This window comes from Acomys russatus, chromosome 2 (assembly GCF_903995435.1).
Source record: "Acomys russatus chromosome 2, mAcoRus1.1, whole genome shotgun sequence".
NCBI classification, from domain to species: Eukaryota; Metazoa; Chordata; class Mammalia; order Rodentia; family Muridae; genus Acomys; species Acomys russatus.
Window position 1 is genome coordinate 71239229 of NC_067138.1, and position 18324 is coordinate 71257552.

Below are 18324 nucleotides of genomic sequence, written 5' to 3' on the forward strand. Positions count from 1 at the left end.
GAGTGAAGGATCAGTGAGTGGGTCACAGGTGCTCCCATGGACACTGCGGCTCCCTGTGGGACCTGTGGCCTCTCACCTGAGCTGCAGGTGGGCAGATGATGAATAAGAAACTGCAGATGGTGAGTAGACAGAGCCCCACTCTTAGCCCCAGGCCTGTCCCAGCCTCCTTGTGAGCCTTGTTCCACAGGTAGACTTTCTCTATGCTGACGTGGTCACACCATGACCCCGGAGAGAGTACTGCTATAGTGCATGGTCCTCGCCGTAAGGTCCCCTCTTACTCGCCCGCCCTCTACAGATCTCATAGAAGCACTCGCACTTTTCTGAGTCTCAGTATCCCAACCCCGAGCTAGGCCCTCATTCCCTGCCCTCCTCACAATCACCCTGGGACTAGAGAACATTTTGCTTTCCTGCCTTGTCAGCGCTTCTATTTTCCTTACAAGTGATAGAGCGCCCCCTGTCGGCCACTTAGCCACTTGCTCTTAGCCCCAGCTTAGCTGATTTCTGGTTCAACTGCTGTGAGGGCAATGCTGTTGAGAGCCCTCCTTGGCCAGGTGCTGGCCACACCTAGTGGTGCTGCCAATGGGCCTAATGGTGCAAGCATTGTGTATGCAAGAAGTGCCGATTATGGTATATTTTTAGGGATATGCCGATTATAGCACAGCTTTATGGATTCTTGCGGATTGACTCATTCAGGAGGCCCCAACAGTCTCAGCTAGAAACATCAGCGTCCCCACAGGAGAAATGAGTAAACTGAGGCCTGGGATCACTGCCTCCTCAGCCCCTTCTATATGTCCAGTTTTCTCCAGGAGTCTCTATCCCAGGGGACAGGAGAGCAGGTCCAGGCTTTGCACAGCCTCTCTACCTCTGCTTTTGACAACTTTTGCCTCTGGCTTCCAACACCAATCACACCTTTGTCCTTGGACTAGAGTGGTCACTTGGATGCCTAGTACCTTCCTAGTCCTGAGTGGTCCTGGGAAAGACTGCTCCCTAAAGTGCATGTCCAGGAATGGCCTTCGTGGAACGGGCTGCTGCCTCAGTGCACTCGGCACATCATAGTACACTTGTGTGCACTAGCTTTGTGGGCAACAGCCATGATGGCAGTCACCCACGGCACACACACTGCCAGGGCCTGTGCTGGGTCAAGTGCATGTTCTCTCCTTTTCCATCTGTACAGAAGCCCATTTACAAATGAGCAAGCTGGCTAGAGCTGCACAGTTGTTGAGTGTGCTTAGAGGATCGTGACCTGAGTATGAAGGAGACTGTCGCCTGAGCTCAGATCCCTGCCTCTCCACGGCTTTGGTTCTTCCATCTGTGGACTGGGGGGTTAAGACAGGCCACCCAGAAGGCTCTCTGGACTTGGACAAATATCATGGATTCCTGAAGGTTCCAGGGACCTTTATAACTCATTCTCATGGGCCCCACAGCACCCCCTTTTCAGCTGTGTGGGAGTCAGGCCATGAATAGCCACTGGAGACTGATTCTGGCCAGGGCCTGGGCCTTCTTTGGCTATCTGGAGCAACCAGTCTACAAATGAGAGAGCAGGTGGCCAGGATGACAAGCCAGGAGCACAGACCTGGTGCCAGGGGAATCTAAGAGAGCCAGGACTGGGCCAGCAGGTCTCTGTGCCAGGCTGTGCTTGGAATCTGACAAGCTCAGTGGAAAGGGACCATGCAAGCCATTCTAGTGTCCAGCTCTGCTCTAAGCTGGCCTGTTCCTCAGGTCAAGTTGTCCTCCCTCATCTGTGTCTGTCCCCCAGGCCAAGCTGGGAAGTACCTACAACTTCTCATGCCAGTCTCATTTCCCCGAACGTCAGGCCCCAGCTATCACATCTGTATCCCCAGCCTCTCTTCCTGGCCAGGCCAAATTAGATTCCCTCCACCCATCTCCCGCAGCTGCTCTGAGCCCTGTGTGCAGTTGTAGGCATCCCTCATAAGCTATTGCAAGGCAGCACTGTATCTTTCCAGGCTTACTCTTAGCCCTCTCCTCCCTCAGAATGGGACTTCATGCCCTCTTCCTGCAACAGTCACAGCTAGGCCACACAGACATGCCGCAAGCTCCATGCCTGTCAGCCCCTCAGAGACAGGCTTGTGAGGGACACTGCTGGAACTGTAGCCCACATCTTACCCTGGAGGAGCCCAGGCAGCTCAGTTCTGCCCAGGGCACGATGGAAAGATGGTGAAGCTGGCAATCAGACCTAGAGGACACCCCCAAGGAGTACACCCATGATCTATTGCAAAACCCGTACTTATGAAGAACCAAACAAAATGCCTGGGCCCCAGGCTCCTGAAGCCCATGCGAGGGAGTCCCTTCATATGAAAAAGTCTTAGAGTCCTCAGTTTTGGGGAGTCGTTGCTACATCTAACTGATAAGAACCCCTCCCTCGGGCCATCTCATTTTCCAGGACTTGGTGCCATCTACAGATTAGCTGTACCCCAAATGGTGGGATTTGGGGCCAACTGGCTTGACTTAGCTCTGCCTCAGTTCCCTCATCTGTAGCTAATACCAAAAGAGTACCTCCAGGGATACGCCCCGGTGAGGCAGACCCCAGTATTAAAGGCATATAGAGCAACTAACTGGCCCCTGGTTTCCAGGTGATCTGAGGTATAGGTAGGGCTTTTGATGACTTGGTTTTCAATGTTTTCTCTCTCTCTCTTCCTCCTGCCCCCTGACCCAGGGGGACAAGGGTGACCCAGGGCCTGATGGTGAGCGTGGCGAGAAGGGCCAGGAGGGGCTGAAAGGAGAAGATGGCCTCCCTGGGCCCCCAGGCATCACTGGCGTCAGGGTGAGTGTGTAGCATGTGGCTCTGGGTGAGGGATGCTCACAACTGTACAGGCCTCCTGAGAAATTCTCTAGTTTGTCCGTCCCTTGCTCAGCCTTCCTGTGGCCTCCTGGGCCCTTGGGGGGGGGGGGGAAACTGTTCCCTGTGGCCCTGTAAATTCATCCCACCCAGCGCCATACTCAGTCTGTTTTCTTAGCTCCTGGGGCAAGCTTGGCCTGCCTCTGGGCATTTGCATCTGCACCCTTCTCTACTGAACACATGTTCCCTTCTTTTTTATCCTCCTTGTACCCCCGAGGGCCTTCAGCCATCCTCATAGGCAATTCCTACCCTTGTAAGCCATCCCTGACCCGAAGCTAGGCCTCTGCTTTCAGCGCCATTCAGAGCCCTCAACCAGGCCAGGACCTTGTGTGACTTAGATTTAGGTTTCCCTTATGTGACTGAAAAGACAGCAAACTGCCCTTCACCCTGGTAGAACTTTATTCACAGACACCATGAAGTCTCTTCCCTGGGCTCTGGGACACTAAGAGAGGGAGAGAAACTTTGTTTTAGTGTTTGCAGACAGCACACCAAGTGCTTTCCAGAACGTTCTTTAATAATATAGCATCCTTGAGGGCTGGGAGACTCAGAGAGGTAAAGGAACCTGACCAAGGTCACACAGTAAAAAACAGCAGAGCCGGGATTTGAACCCCTGTATGTACATCCTATCTCTCTGCTGTGGACTCACTGGAATTCAGTGAGTCTGTGAGGGCAAGGAGGGATGGTGAGTAGGGGATTCTGATATTTGCCTGATGGCTTGGAATTTGACTCTGTAATGGAGCCAAGGGTGTGTATGGAGCAGGACTCTGTGGCCAGCTCAGTGTCCTGCCAGGCCCCTGGAACCCGGCCATCTTGCAACGAGCCACCAGAGTGTCAGGTCTGCAGATGTGTGCTCTGAGCCAGTCTTGGCCTTAGCCCAACTCCACAAGCTGGGTGCTTTCCTACTGCCCCCCTACACACACACAGTGACAGATTCTTGCTGTTACCTGGGCTTTTTTCGCCTGGTCCCTGACAGCTCTTCAGCCATTGGAGTGACCAGTCTGGGAGGGATCCAGATTAGCCGTCAACACACTGGCCGTGGGAAAGTATCTGTTACCTAAAAATAGAGCTGAAGTGCTAATCGCCCTCAAAAGCAAGGGGGATGAGGCCACTGCCCAGCCGAGGGTGCAGGCCGAATGCCTGTCAGACACACCTACCACTGCTTGCCCCAGCTCCCGACGTGGGCAAGAAAGGATTTAGCAGGAAGAGATGGCTTTCCACCTCACTAACCCCCTGTGGGACTTTGCAGTTGCCCCTGGCCCTCTCTGGCCTCAGTCTTGCTATGTTGAAAATCTGGAGAGATTATGTGCCAAGATTATTTTGAGTTCCAGAGTCCGAAGGCCACTGTCTCAGTGAGTGTGTGCTTCTGCTGTGGATGGAGCAGTGAGCAACCAACCTGGACATGTCCTTGGAACCTTAGTTCAAAGGTCAAACTTGGCTTCCTGGCTTGAGCAAGCCTCCTTCAATGTGTAGGGCAAATTGCTGGCCATCTCTCAAGCTTGGTGTTCTCAGCTATGACTAGAAAATGGGAAGCTGGGAGCTGGTGTAGTGGGGAGAGTGCCTGCTCCACAGCACGAGGGCCTGAGTTTGAATTTCCAGCACCCATGTGAGCAGTTGTGCAGGACTGTGTGTGCTGGTGACCTCCGTGCAATGGGAGCTTGATGGTGGCTGGATGGCACAGCCAAACACAATGTTTGCATCCAGTTACACACTTTGTCTCCAGGCCATAAGGTTATGGGTATAGAGGAAGACAAGCAATGTCCTGTACATATATGCCCACACAGGCATGTGTACCTACCTACTCAGACCGTTCACACACTGGAGAGCGGTGGAGGAGAAACATTGGGTAAGAAATTTCTCCTTCTCTTGTCTCTGTGTCCCCTCAGGGCCGCGAAGGAAAGCCTGGCAAGCAGGGTGAGAAGGGCCAGAGGGGAGCTAAGGTAGGTCTCCTGCTTTCCAGGGCCACATCCCTCCATACTCATCTTCCAGGACCAGAAGCCACAGGTAGATCCTGGCTACTCCCCTCTCCTCTCTCTCTCTCTCTCTGCAGGGTACCAAGGGCTACCAAGGACAGCTGGGAGAGATGGGCGTTCCTGGAGACCCTGGGCCCCCTGGCACCTCAGGTCCTAAAGGAGCCCGGGGCACACTAGGACCAATGGTGAGGATCTGGGCTGGGGGAAGGGCAGGAGAATAGGGAGGGGCACCTGCTTTCGTAAGACACCCCCATCCACCCCCACACTGTTACAGAAGTCCTTGGTTTCCTCTCCCAGCTACCTCATTTCTGTCACGGATCCCTCTGGGAATTGCCCAAAGCTAAAAGCCCTTGAACATACACAGTCATGGCAGCCAAAACACATCTTGCAAACTGCAGGCTGCAGTAGGTCCCTATGCGTTCTGTGGACACTGGTTGATAAAAAAAAAAAAAAAAAAAAAAAAAACCTGCCAAGGGTAAGGAAGGAGCCAGACAGGTCCCTGGGTACAGAGTGAGGTGCTGCAGGTCCCTGAGTGGCTGGGAGAGAGACCCAGGGCCCTAATAGACTGTCCTGAGGCAGAGCCCAAGAGGATGATAGCTGAGGTGAGAGAAGACTCCAGTGTGGGGCAGAGGAGAGGTTGTGGTGTTTTTGAACAAATGGAGCAGTACCATTTTGTGTGGTGTCAAAGGTTTCACCATGGTGGTTTATGACCGCACATGGCATGTCATGAGTAAAGGCTGGGGAGATGCATAGTAGCATCCATTAGACAATGCTTCATTCCCAGAATCAGACTCAGGTGATGCAAGCACAAGTACCCGAGGGTTGGAGGAAGCAGAGCAGGGAAAGGCACTTTCTTATTAATACTCATTTAACTGCAAGTCTCAGAAGTTTGAGCATTAACAATGGCTTAGCTCAGGTGGCTGTAAAGGCTCTGAAAAATGTCATCTACACCTTCATAAACCACAGGAGCAGAGAGAAGGAAGAGCTGGATGGGTGGGGTCCTGGGACCTTGCCGTGCTCTACTCAGGCATTGTGTATGTGCCAGGCGGCTGAGCTGAGTGGCTGGAGCCAGGGGAGGGAGTCACCACCATGTCCCTGCTGTGGGAGAGCCATACTGTATTCCAACAAGGATCTCTCTCCTCTCTAGGGTGCTCCAGGACGGATGGGAGCCCAAGGAGAACCAGGATTGGCTGGTTATAATGTAAGTGACACACATCCAGGGAGTCTCCTTCCCACCCTCTGGAACTGCATCCCAGCATCCTGAGCTCAGCCCTTCCCACCAGAAGGGAGGAGGTGTGGTTCTCATAGACTCAGGGAACTCCTGGGCTCATAGACTGGGGTGGGGGAAGGGTAGAATTGCAGTGATGGGACAGAGAGAAAGAGTGCCAGTTACCAGCTCAGGTTTCAAGTCCTCCCTGCAGATGGTGGGTGCTCCACACACCTCTGAACTTCATTTGTCCTCTAAAGAGGGGCCAATGTGCTCCCAGATCTCTGTACACATTCAGAAGATGAGGGCCCAGAAAGGGCAGGCTTAGTTAAAAAGGAATAGGGGCTCGAAGTGCTTAGAGAACACATGTGCAGACCAGGCCTGGCAGCTTTATGGTTTTAAGAGTGGAGACCACACCCAGCCTTGGTGGCCCTTGCCAGACCCAGGGGCCAAAGGAGATGCAGCAGGAAAAAGAGAGAGAGAAGGGAAGAAAGAAAGAACAAAAGAAATAGGAGGGCCGGATGTGGTGGCACACACCTTTATGTCCAGCAGAGGCAGGCGGATTGCTGTGAGTTCGAGGCCAGCCTGGTCTACAAAGTGAGTCCAGGATGGCCAAGATAACACAGAGAAACCCTGTCTCCAAAAAGTGGGGGGGGGGGGAGAAATAAATAGGAAGGGGTACTAGATGGGGGTGCCCACCTAGAATTGCCTGCAACTGAAGGATAGCCTCTTTCCATAATTCTGCCAAGGCAGCTTCCCCCACCTTTGACCCCAGTCTGCCCTCAGGGCACCACAGTAGGGCCTTACCACCCAAGGTGGCACAGAATTGGAAGTGCATCTGGAACCAACAGGTATCTATGGAAAACCAGGGTCCAGAGAGGTACAAGGCATGGGTAGGATCCTCTTACAGTGTCCTGTGTCCCCATCTCTGAGTCCCTGTCCTTTGTCCTCTGTCCCTCACGTGCCCTCAAACCTTCAGTTTTCTCCATTTTGTTTGCCTGCAGGGACACAAAGGCATCACAGGACCTCTCGGGCCTCCCGGGGCCAAAGGCGAGAAGGTAGGTATTGCACCTTTGAGCACTAGCTAAAGGCAAGGTCAGCTCTGCGGCTTTGGGGATGGGGAAAGCATGAGGCAGGAACATGGCATCCGTGCACTTGTGGCTTTAGGGTCACCTGGCAGCAATGAACAGTTGTGTCATGGCCAAGTCTCATGTTATTCCCTCATGCTTGTGAAGGGGAGCATTGGAGCTACACACAGGGGGCTCACTCAGCATGAGGGAGGAGAAACACTGTGAATGGAGAAAGCTCAGGAGGAGAGTGAGGGCCCGGGATGTATGCCTTCTCATTGGGGCTGTGGGGGGGATGAGAGAAACTGCGGGTGGTGGGGGTTGAGGGGGGGGAGGGGAGGAGGAACTTGGCTGTTTGTGAACACTGTTGACAGCGAGGTACACACAAGGGCCCAAAGGTTGTAAGAAATGTCCCTTGGGTCATGTCTCCTGCGACACCCTCTGGACATGGAGCCAGAACTCTGGGTTCCCCTGTCCTCCCTCCTCTCTCTCTCCTTTTCCTCCTCATAGCTGGAAGGCATCCTAGCTGGCTGTGCCTCTGTCTCCTTGTCCTTGGCCCCCCCAACCCTCCTTTCTTTTGCCGACTCAGCTTCCCACTAACTAAGTCCCGCTGTGGTGAGTCACACTGGCTTGGCACGCTGGCCTTGGGCCCCTCCTCCTCCCTGGATGAGTACAGATCTGTAAGCACAGTGGCCCAGGCCCTGGCACGGTCCCTGAGAGGCCGTAGGAAATACACTCGGGCCTTTAGTTCTCCTTAGCCATCCTAAGGTTGCTAGAAGCGATGCAGAGGATGAACGAAAACCCTGGGGTCAGGCAGAGACAGAGCCCCAAGTACCACCGCTCAGGGTCATGGGTAATTCACATAAGACATATTGGCCTACAACAGAGGGCTTTGACATCTCTAGGTGACATAAGGTTATGGGCGTGTTGTCATGTTATGTATAGCTCACTGTTGATGGGAATGCTGTCGTGTGGCTCATGACTGTCCGTAATGAACAGCCAACCACAGACTGGCCGGTGCTGGCAGGGGGAGGGGGTTGCAAGAAAGATTTGTGGAAGACCTGGTCTTGCCCTAGGATCCCCCCCCCCGCGCATAATCCTACTTTCATTACTAGACACAACAGGTGGAGAACCCCAGCCTCTTGGTACATAGGTGGTCAGTTCCTAAACAGTGGGGGGATGGGGGGGAAGAAGGGGGGTTCTGCTGAGCCCTACTCCTCTTCCTAGAACCACATCCAGAGGTGAACCGTCGTCCTGCACTCGTACATAGGTGTCCTTGTCTATACAGGTGGCTAAGGGAGGGGCGAGGTTTAGACCTAGGCCATTCACATTTTAATGCTCAGATCCTGTCCTTATAAGTGCAGCCAGGCTGGTGGCGTGCTATGTGCTGAAACACTGGCCTTGGCCCTGACTAAGATGGCTCCTCAGTCTTATTTTCCTATTCAATGAAGTGGGAATGAGGAAAACATCCCAGGGTTGCTGTAGAATCTATAAGGCAGTATATGAAATCAACCCCAAAATGCCTAACAACAACAACAACAACAAAAACCTATCTGGTAAACCCTGGTGCCCGTGGAAGAATTCTGGTTCCCTGACACCATCCACAGTTGGATCAGAAGAGAGGGGGTCCTACCCTCGAGGCTGCCTCTCTATGGAATTTGTTCCAGGCCCCCGGCTGGGTCTGTCTTGCCTTTAACTGCCATCTGTGGGAGCCATGGGGGCCCCAGCCAAAGGTTGGGACCAACATCCGACTGGCCAGGGCTGTGTCCCAGTTCTAACCACTTCCTTCTTCCTGCCTCTCACGTTTCCTTCCAGTTCTGTGGGCAGCAGGGGACTTGGGGTACCCTGGCTAGAGTCTTGTCCAGAAGTTCCCAGGAGAGATGACGCCAGTTTTCTGGGACTGGAGTCTGAGCCCTGAGGCCCTGTCTGCTCCGTGCATTTCAACCATCTGTGTAACTGGCAAGAGCTCGTCCTACAGCTGGACCAGGGCCTAGGGTGCCCTGCCTTGGCCCAAGGTCTACACTGTAGTCTTTGCTCCTCTTTCAGCCTGTCCTAAGCATCCATGTGGCACGTGGACACTCTTACCACTGTTCCCTACAATGGCAGTTTTGACCGCTGGTCTCCTAGTCTGCCTGCCTACGGAGGCTGGCCTCCATGCCTGAGGAAGGTGCCTTCCAGCCTGCAGTTCACTAACTCCCAGAGTGGCCTTTGCCTAATGCTGGTTCTGTGGTGTCCACAGGGGGAGCAGGGCGAGGATGGCAAGGCTGAGGGGCCCCCCGGGCCACCTGGAGATCGGGTAAGTTCTCTTTTTCTGCCCCCCGCCCCCACCCCACCCCCCACCCTGGCCTCCCAGTGTAACCAGGCACAGGCTGGGCAGGGCTAGGCTGCTGAGAAGCCTATAGCAGGTGGGACTCAAGTATAGCCATTGTCCCTGTCATTCAGGGTCCTGTGGGTGATCGAGGAGACCGTGGGGAGCCAGGCGACCCCGGATACCCTGTAAGTATTAGAGTTCTACCTTTGGGAAGAGCAGTGCTGGCGGGAAAGGGGAAACCAGTCAGAGACACGGGACACAGGTTCCTGCCCCTACCCTCTCACTACTGGCCATAAAGGGCAGACAGCAGCCTTTACGAAGCCAGGTTACCACCATGGAGGCAAGGCCTGGCCTCTTCTGAGGAACAGGAGGGTCAGGTTGGGAACACAAACCAGCAGATTGGCCAAGTTTCTTTCCAGCATGATCTTAAGTAACCATTTCTTTTGGGGGTGAGGGGTGGGGGGGGGTCTGTTGCTGTCCCACCTACTTAGCCGCTAAGAAAGCGAGGATGTAGAGCACCAGTTCCATAGGCACTTTAGAAGGGCCCTCACCTGTCTCTCCTTGCCTTTCAGGGTCAAGAGGGAGTTCAAGGCCTCCGTGGAGAGCCAGGCCAGCAGGGCCAGCCCGTGAGTCCTGTATCTACTTGCTATAAGTGACATAGAGTGTCAGAAATGACAGAACTGAGCCTTTTAAAACTTAAAGGGATTTGCCCTTTAAGAGGACAAGAGGAGACCGCCCCTGCTGTATTTTATGCCCTGACCCTAGGGCTCCCCAAGAGCCTACATCCCCAAACCCCTCGCACCCATCCCTCTCCAGGCGGAGACTGGCCAGCCTCCCCAGGAGAGAGGCCTGGGGCTGCCTTGAGTCATCTCACCTTGGTTTGCAGGGCCATCCAGGACCCCGGGGGCGGCCGGGACCCAAAGGATCAAAAGGTGAAGAGGTGAGAGGACTGGGGTTCAGGGGAGAGGCTGGGCTGGTCCAGGGTCACACAGTCCACAGAGGTAGGGCTGACCAACCTCCACAAGTTATGCAGTCATCCATAGGGTCCGACAGATGAGCCTCTGAGTAGAAGTCTTTCTGGCGCAACCAGGAAGTCAGCCTACACCTCTGCCAGGCTGCAATGAAGGAGTGAGAACAAGGAGGAGCCAGTTGTGGGATGAAGGGGAGAGGGATGAAATGGTCATGGACGAGCCACTCGTTGCTGTGGACCCCAGGCCCCTGTAGTTCCCTCCTCTAGGCCTGAAAAAGACCTTCCTAGCTGTACCCTTTGGGCCCAGACTCCTTAGGGACATGCACATTCGAGACTAAATGGCCCATGGGGGCCTAGTTTCCAGTTCTGAGGCAAATGTAGTGCCCTTGAAAGGTCTTGGCAAGAAGGGAGCCAAAGAAGGGTGTCAGGCCCCACAGAAGCAGGATTAGCCCTGGGTGACTCTGGGGGTGGCCACAGGCCTGGGCTTCCAGGCAAGTGCCTCTCTGGTAGATCATACTCACTCAGGGGACCCATGATCCTCCTCTCAGTGCCTCCTTCTAGGAGTCCTAGGTGTCTCGCTAAGGTGCATCTCTTGCTTCTGCTTTCTCAGGGCCCAAAGGGAAAGCCAGGCAAGGCTGGGCCGTCAGGCCGGAGGGGGACCCAGGTGAGTTCTCACAGCCCCTCTGTCACCATCTGTTTCTACGTTCTCCTGAGAAGAGGGGTTTTTTGTTGTTTGTTTGTTTGTTTTTGTTTTTGTTTTGTTTTGTTTTTTGAGACAGGGTTTCTCTGTGTAGCCTTGGCTGTCCTGGACTCGCTTTTTAGAGCAGGCTGGCCTCGAACTCACAGCAATCCGCCTGCCTCTGCCTCCCGAGTGCTGGGATTAAAGGCGTGCGCCAGAGAAGAGGGTTTGACTGAGCTTCTTTTGTACCTTCAGGGGCTGCAGGGGCTGCCAGGGCCCCGGGGCGTGGTGGGTAGACAGGGCCCTGAGGGTATTGCTGGACCCGATGGGACTCCTGGCAGGGATGGCCGGCCAGGATTTCAGGTGAGCATGATGTTGCCTAGCAACCGGTGTGAGGGACTTCCACAGGCTATACACACAGGCCTCAGGGCACAGGCAGGAGTCTGAGGAGTCGCTTGGGAAGCTGGGTGCCATATAGGTGGATGGTCTTTCGCCTGTTAGGATATCTATCACGTCTCTCCTTGACGCTAACGCTAGCACCTGGGTCACTGGGCCATACTGCCCTGCCCCCTGGCAAGCATGACCTCCTCCTCCCTCCTTCCTCCTCCTACAGCTCACTGGGCGGGCAGGGGTAGGGTAGGGGGGATGGGGGGGGGGGATGCGCGCAGTCTGCAAACAGCTTGTCCGTTTTCTTTGCAGGGAGAGCAGGGAAATGATGGGGACCCTGGCCCCATGGGCCCTGCTGGGAGAAGAGGAAACCCCGGTGTGGCTGGCTTGCCTGGAGCGCAGGGCCCTCCAGGATTCAAGGTGAGCTCTCATTAATATTTCCTTTCTACCTTGGTCCTGGATATAATGATACTGATTCTTGGAGCATCTATGTCCTGAGGCCCATTTGAAATTTCTTGGGGATCCCTGCCCACTTGTTGACCCGTTTAAAAACTAGTTTATTCAAGTGACTATAAATACTGCCCCCTGCTGGACCATAGAAACTTTCCACATTAGCTGCATGGCCCACGGGCGCCCTCTGGTGGGTCTTTGGGGGCACAACAGGCTGCTTCTCCCTGGGATGCTCTAGCCCCCTTACAAAGGGTCCTTGAGCTGTTTTTTTTGTGTCTAGCTAGGGCCACACTCCAAAAACAATATGTAAAGGAAGGACCCAGATATGGCGTTTGACTTCCCTAAGTTCATGATCTAGTTGGGGAAAGGTTGGGAGTCTCTGTATTGGCCAGGGAGGTGAGGATGGGTGACAAGTTTGGAGACGAAGCCTAAATGTCTTTTTGGGGAGGAGCAATGAAGAGAGAACTTTTATGGATGCAGAGAGGAAGCCATAGTCATGAGGGAGGCTTCTGCTGGGGTCTGGGCATGTCCCACCCCATCCTCATGCCCCTTCTCCCCTCTGTCATCCTGAGACCTAATAAAAGCACTGTTCTACTGCTCCTGAGTCCCCCTCCGCTGGCCTTGGAGCCACATAGCTATCCTCTTTACTGGTGATTTTGATGTGCTTGTTTAAGGGCGAAAGTGGCTTACCTGGGCAACTGGGTCCCCCTGGAAAGCGAGGGACAGAAGGCGGAACGGGGCTTCCTGGGAACCAGGGGGAGCCAGGATCCAAAGGCCAGCCGGTGAGTGAGTCCCATGGGATATTCATGACCATGCACCCATATGCCTAATGCCACAAGCACACACACAGACTCACATAGACATACTCAAAGACACATACATTCTCATGCACACACACACACATGTTCATATGTGTACACACACAACCCTAGGAGCTACCTGTTCACTTGACCCCAAAGGCAGAACCATGCATGCTCTGGGCACCAGATGCTATCTGTCCTCCCCTGCCCAGGAATGAGGTGTCGGAGGCCTGAAGAATAGGTCTGTGCGGCCCATTCAAAATGGAAATCAGGATTATGGGTAGAACTTGGCCTTGTGGGTGCCAGGGACAGTATTATTTCTGTACACCACTGTCTCCCTGCTCCCAGTGTAGCTAGAAACTATGTAGCAGACATCCAAATGACCCTTGGGTCAAAGAGGAAATCAGAAGATAACTTAGCATATTAAATCTAGTGACAATAAGAACACGGTACCTTGGAATTTGTGCAATACTGCCTAGATTACATTTGGGAGTGTTTGTAGCAACTTGAGTCATGGTGGCAGCAAAGCAAAGCCAACCTAAGAATCTAAGAAAACTACGAACAATGTAAGCAGTAGGAAGGAAGTGATGAAGATCATAAATAGAAAATTGGGGTTTTGAGAAGATCAGGAAAATGCGTATGTGCCTGGCCAGACTTCTCAGGACAAAAAAAAAAAAAAAAAAAAAATGTAGAATACATATATTATTAATGTCAGAAGGAGAGATGGTGTCTGTCATGAGCTATGTCAGAGATGACAGCAAAGGAATAGCACAAATCACTTTATGCCAGGCAACTAAGCAACACTGGATGAAATGGGAAAACCTCTTCAAAGGCAACTCTACCAGAGCTCACTTGAAAAGAAACAGACGTCCCACCTTGTCTTGTATCTCTGAAAGAGTGTGAGCCTGTAGCTTAAAAAGCCTCTCACAAAGAGACTCTGGGCCCAGACAGCCCCCTGATGCTTCTCCTAAACACTCAAGGAAGCAATAGTACCAATTCCACATAAACTTCTGACAGCCAGAAAGCTTGTCTCCCACTCAGTCCACAAGGTCAGTATGACTCACACATTAAACTCAATCAAAGACATTTAATAAGAGAATGCCACAGACCAATGTGGCTTGTAGATCAACTTTCAATAAAGTGTTATCAGAATGGCAGTAAGGCTACATAGAAAAGGGCAAAGCATCAAGGCCAGGTGAAGCTGGCCACAGAAAAGCAAGGATGTGGTGACATCAGGAAATGGGTCAGGATAAATCATACTAATTCACCAAACTGAAATAGAAAAGCCACTTGATTGTCCCTATAGGTACAGGAAAAGCACTTGATGGGATTAAAACTTCATTTCTGATCAGGGAGGAGGAAAGAGGAACCCTCAGCAAAGTAGGCCTGGAAGGCAACTTACTCAATTTGATCCATGCTAGCCAAGCAAATCCTACAGTTAATAGGCGTAGTGGTGATTGGCTGGGTGCTTTCTCTGAAAGAGCAGAAACAAGCTGCCACTTCTATCACTGTTGTACTGTGCATCCAACCAGTGCAATAAGGCAAGAAAAATGAATGAAGGCATTGATATCTAAAAGGAGGGAGTAAAAATTTGTTGTATGAAGTGATTTTCACCCACCTGCAAGTACAACTATGCTTTATAGAGCTCTCTGTGTGGGCAGGAGTATCTGTGGGTCTGTTTGTCCTCTTCCATAAATAAGGACCTAGGACAAGATCTGTTAGGAATAGAGCATCACTGAGACTGCTCCACGTGCTTCTCTGCCAGAGAGCATGGCATGGGTGCTTGTCCACTCCACCCCTGGACTGATTGGCGTCTGGCATAGATAACTGGCAGCACCATTGTCCTGGCTCCACTCACACCATCTTGTTCTGCTCTCCCCACAGGGCGACTCTGGTGAGATGGGCTTCCCAGGAGTGGCTGGCCTCTTTGGACCCAAGGTACAGAGACCCATCCCACTGTGTCTATGTCACTCATCCATCTGTGGATTCACTTAGCCCTTCCAGTGTGGGCCAGGAGCCAGCTGCAAGTTAGCTCAGCCTACCAGCTCCATGCCTCGGGCACGTGACTCTGTACAAGCCTTGTTTTCCCAGACTGGGAAGGAACAGGCAAATACTGTTGTTAAAAACATTAAGACCCATGGCATATACCACATAGCATCCTGCTGGCACATAACTTGTACTTGCCTAAGAATCAGGGGCTTTTACTAGTTTTCCCAGGGTGTCTCAGCCAGCCAGAACTCAGGGTCATGGTGACTGCTAGGTATTCCCTGGTGGTTCTCCCAGACACAACCCTTTCTGCTTCTCACAGGGCCCCCCTGGAGACATTGGCTTCAAAGGCATTCAAGGTCCTCGGGGGCCTCCTGGCTTGATGGTAAGTCTCCTTCCTTTCTGTCCCAACTTGGCAGTCACTCCAGGGCCAAGGCTGGCTGTCAGCTGGTTGGGTGCACATGTTTTTTTTTTGTTTTGTTTTTTGTTTTTTTTTCCTGTTCCTTTGCTCTTAGAGCCTCCTTTACATGCCATTGTTGCCAGTTACACGCCCTTGCTCATGATGTCCCAGCTAGCAGGGACACCAGCAGGGACACACCTCCTGTCCTTTTCTTCTCTACTCTTGAGGCCCACCCCAGCATGCAGAATGGCTCAGGAGACATGGTCTGGCCCAACCCAGCATACAGAAGGCACTCAAAAGATGCATGGCCCCAGCTCTGCTTGTAGGGGGTACCATTTTCATTCCCATGGGACACTCAGCTGCTACCCTCCTCTGTCACTCTATTCCCCAGGCCCAGATCGAGGACTCATAGCCTCTCTCTCCTTTAGGGAAAGGAAGGTATCATTGGGCCCCCTGGAATGCTGGGACCTTCTGGACTCCAGGTATGTGCAAGGGGAAGGCTGTGAGGGTCTCCTGCATTCTGGGATCCAGTGTTTCATGACTCAGAGCGGGTCTGAGCCTTGGTTTCCCCATAGGGGAAACAGGGCTTTCTTCTGATCCTCAACTCACTGCTATGGTTTGTTGCAGGGTCCCAAAGGTGACAGAGGCAGCCGAGGGGACTGGGTGAGTGGACAGCCTGGTAGTCACTACTGTGGGGTGACGGGAGGAGAACTGCTGCTCAGCCCCACATCTCCTAACTGTCTCTCCCCTCAATTCTGTCTCCAGGGACTGCAAGGCCCAAGGGTGAGTAGGTTGCATGTGAGGAGTGGAGACTGGTAACAGGGATGAGAGATTTCAGGCTCTCCTTTCCACAGTGACATTCTTAAGTGTTCTCTCTTCTCCTCTCCTCTCCTCTCCTCTCCTCTCCTCTCTCCTTCTCCTCCTCCACCTCCTCCTCCTCTTCCTTCTCCTCCTTCTCCTCCTCCTCCTCCTCCTCCTCCTCTTCTTCTTCTTCTTCTTCTTCTTCTTCTTCTTCTTCTTTTCTTCTTCTTCTTCTTCTTCTCTCTCTCTCTCTCTCTCTCTCTCTCTCTCTCTCTCTCTCTCTCTCTCCTCTCTCTCTCTCCCTCCTCTCTCTCTCCATCCTTCCTCCACACTTGTGGATCACATCCCTTCCCTTTGTATCCTCCTATCCTATCCCAGGGGAACATTATCTCTGGGCCTGGGTAGGCAGAGGACAGCCTGGGTAAGGAACTGTCCAGCGCTGACTGTCTCCTCTTTCTTCCGCAGGGTCCTCCTGGTCCAAGGGGTCGGCCAGGTCCTCCGGTAGGTAGCTGCATGCCCCATGGGCCTTTTGGATTCCCAGGGGAGGAGGTTGGCTCCTTTGAATGAGGCCAAAGTTATTTTTGTTTGTTTTAAAATATTATTTATTTTTATTTCCTGTGTGTGAATGTTTAGCCTACCCACACACATGCATGTAAGTGCACTGCAGCCATACCTGGTGCTTTTGGGGGTCAGAAGAGGGGGATTGGATCCCCTGGAACTGGACTTAGAGATGGTTGTAAGCCATCATATGAGTGCTGGGAACCAAACCCAGGTCCCCTGCAAGAACAAGTGCTCTTAACTTCTGAGCCACTTCTCCATCCCCTAGACCAAGGGTTTTTGTTGTTGTTGTTGCTCTTTTTTTGGGGGGGGTGGTTGTTTTTCAAAGCAGGGTTTCTCTGCGTAGCACTGTCTGTCCTAATATTCTCTTTGTAGACTAAGCTGGCCTTGAACTCACAGAGATCCACCTGCCTCTGCTTCCTGTGTTCTGGGATTAAGGTTTTAATGGCAGACTATGCCCTGACCCAAAGCCACATGGACCTCATGTGCTTCCCATGGCCTACAGACTTTTAGAGCGCATAGAGCAGGTCGAGTGAGGACCTATTGTGAGACTTTTCCTGGGGAGATGTCCACCTTAGATAGGACATTGACAGAACACAGAAACGCTCCCACCTCAGTCTAGTGTGCTAGTGTGCTTATTAGGCTCACGTATGGGAACATCAGTGGCTCAAAACTGACATGGATGAAGGCTCCTGAGAGCTGCTTTATGGGAGCTTCCTTCCCGGCTTGCATGCGCCTTGGCTGGCAGGAGACCTCCCGCCCCACATCCTCTCAGATTCTTTGCAACTCGTTTTCTAACTCTGGGGAGGGGCCTGATGACTCCTCCTTCTAAGAGCAAGTGTTCTGACTTAGAAGAAATAGATACCCAACATGCCCCTGGCAGGCTTTCTCCTGCAGCCTAGCACCTCCATTCTCCAGCGACATGAACCTCCAGCACAAGTCCCTATCAAATACTGACCTGCCATCTTCTTTTCCAGGGTCCTGCTTGGCATCCTATCCAGTTTGTAAGTTGCATACCGTTGCCTTTGGCCTTTTGGGATGAAGCTATTGAGTGGGCAAGGGAGAAGCCACTGGACCTTCTCTGGCCACAGTGGATGGACCTCTAGGATGTCTATGTTCTGTCCCTTGCTCTGGAGTCATGGGGCTGGACTTGCAGGAGGAGCCCTGGGCAAGAGGCTCATCCACGTCCCCAGCTGTGAGCCGGGGGAGGGGGCTGCTGTAGTGCCAGTCCCAGAGCCTATCTCTGTCCTCCATACTCATGGGTTGATGCTCAGACTCGGGGCTCAGAGGGCCAGGTATACGGGGACACTGGGACCTATTTGGCTCTCTGGTGGGCACAGCAACCCCACCAGAGCTCAGCCTTCCTAGCCTGGAGGCCAATTGGCCCCCATGTCCCTACACCAGTGAGCACTGGGTCAGACCCTGACAGCATCCCTGGGGTGTGGTAACAGAGAAGGCTGGGCGCAAAAGATGCTCTAGGGCTACTGGGCGCTCAAGGATTCTTTCTATCTCAGCTCCTCCCTGTCCGTCCCTTTGTGCTGTTCATACGTACACAGCACTTACCTGTCACCTCCCTTGTCCCTTCATCAGAAAGACAGGCACAGGAAGAAGAGCCAGGTAGAGCCCTGCTCCTGCCAAGATATGGAAAAGGAGAGTGCATACTCTGTATAGCTCATAGCTGCAATGTACCCACCACTCATCGTATGCCAGACACTATTAGCGTCTTAGTGGCTCTGGGAGAATGTTTAGTTTGGGAGTTTATTTTTCAGACCAGGGAACCAAGTCTGGCCTCTCTGTGGGACGATGCAGAGCCGGGAGTCCCCCAACAGCCCGCCTGTGAACCCCAACCCCAGACTCCTTGCCATGTCCTTGGCCAAGCCT

General features: G+C 52.9%; 1 protein-coding gene across 1 annotated transcript in view; it reads left to right on the plus strand.

The window, feature by feature from the left end:
* Nucleotides 1-18324, plus strand: part of Col27a1 (collagen type XXVII alpha 1 chain) — a 114952-nt gene that overhangs the window by 90337 nt on the left and 6291 nt on the right. Inside the window, 20 exon segments of the mRNA XM_051163061.1 lie at nt 2675-2782; nt 4741-4794; nt 4905-5012; nt 5975-6028; nt 7039-7092; nt 9341-9397; nt 9544-9597; nt 9985-10038; nt 10299-10352; nt 10993-11046; nt 11317-11424; nt 11761-11868; nt 12573-12680; nt 14583-14636; nt 15007-15069; nt 15513-15566; nt 15712-15747; nt 15850-15867; nt 16351-16386; nt 17421-17447. Of these exon segments, the coding sequence (XP_051019018.1) occupies nt 2675-2782; nt 4741-4794; nt 4905-5012; nt 5975-6028; nt 7039-7092; nt 9341-9397; nt 9544-9597; nt 9985-10038; nt 10299-10352; nt 10993-11046; nt 11317-11424; nt 11761-11868; nt 12573-12680; nt 14583-14636; nt 15007-15069; nt 15513-15566; nt 15712-15747; nt 15850-15867; nt 16351-16386; nt 17421-17447 (1263 nt within the window).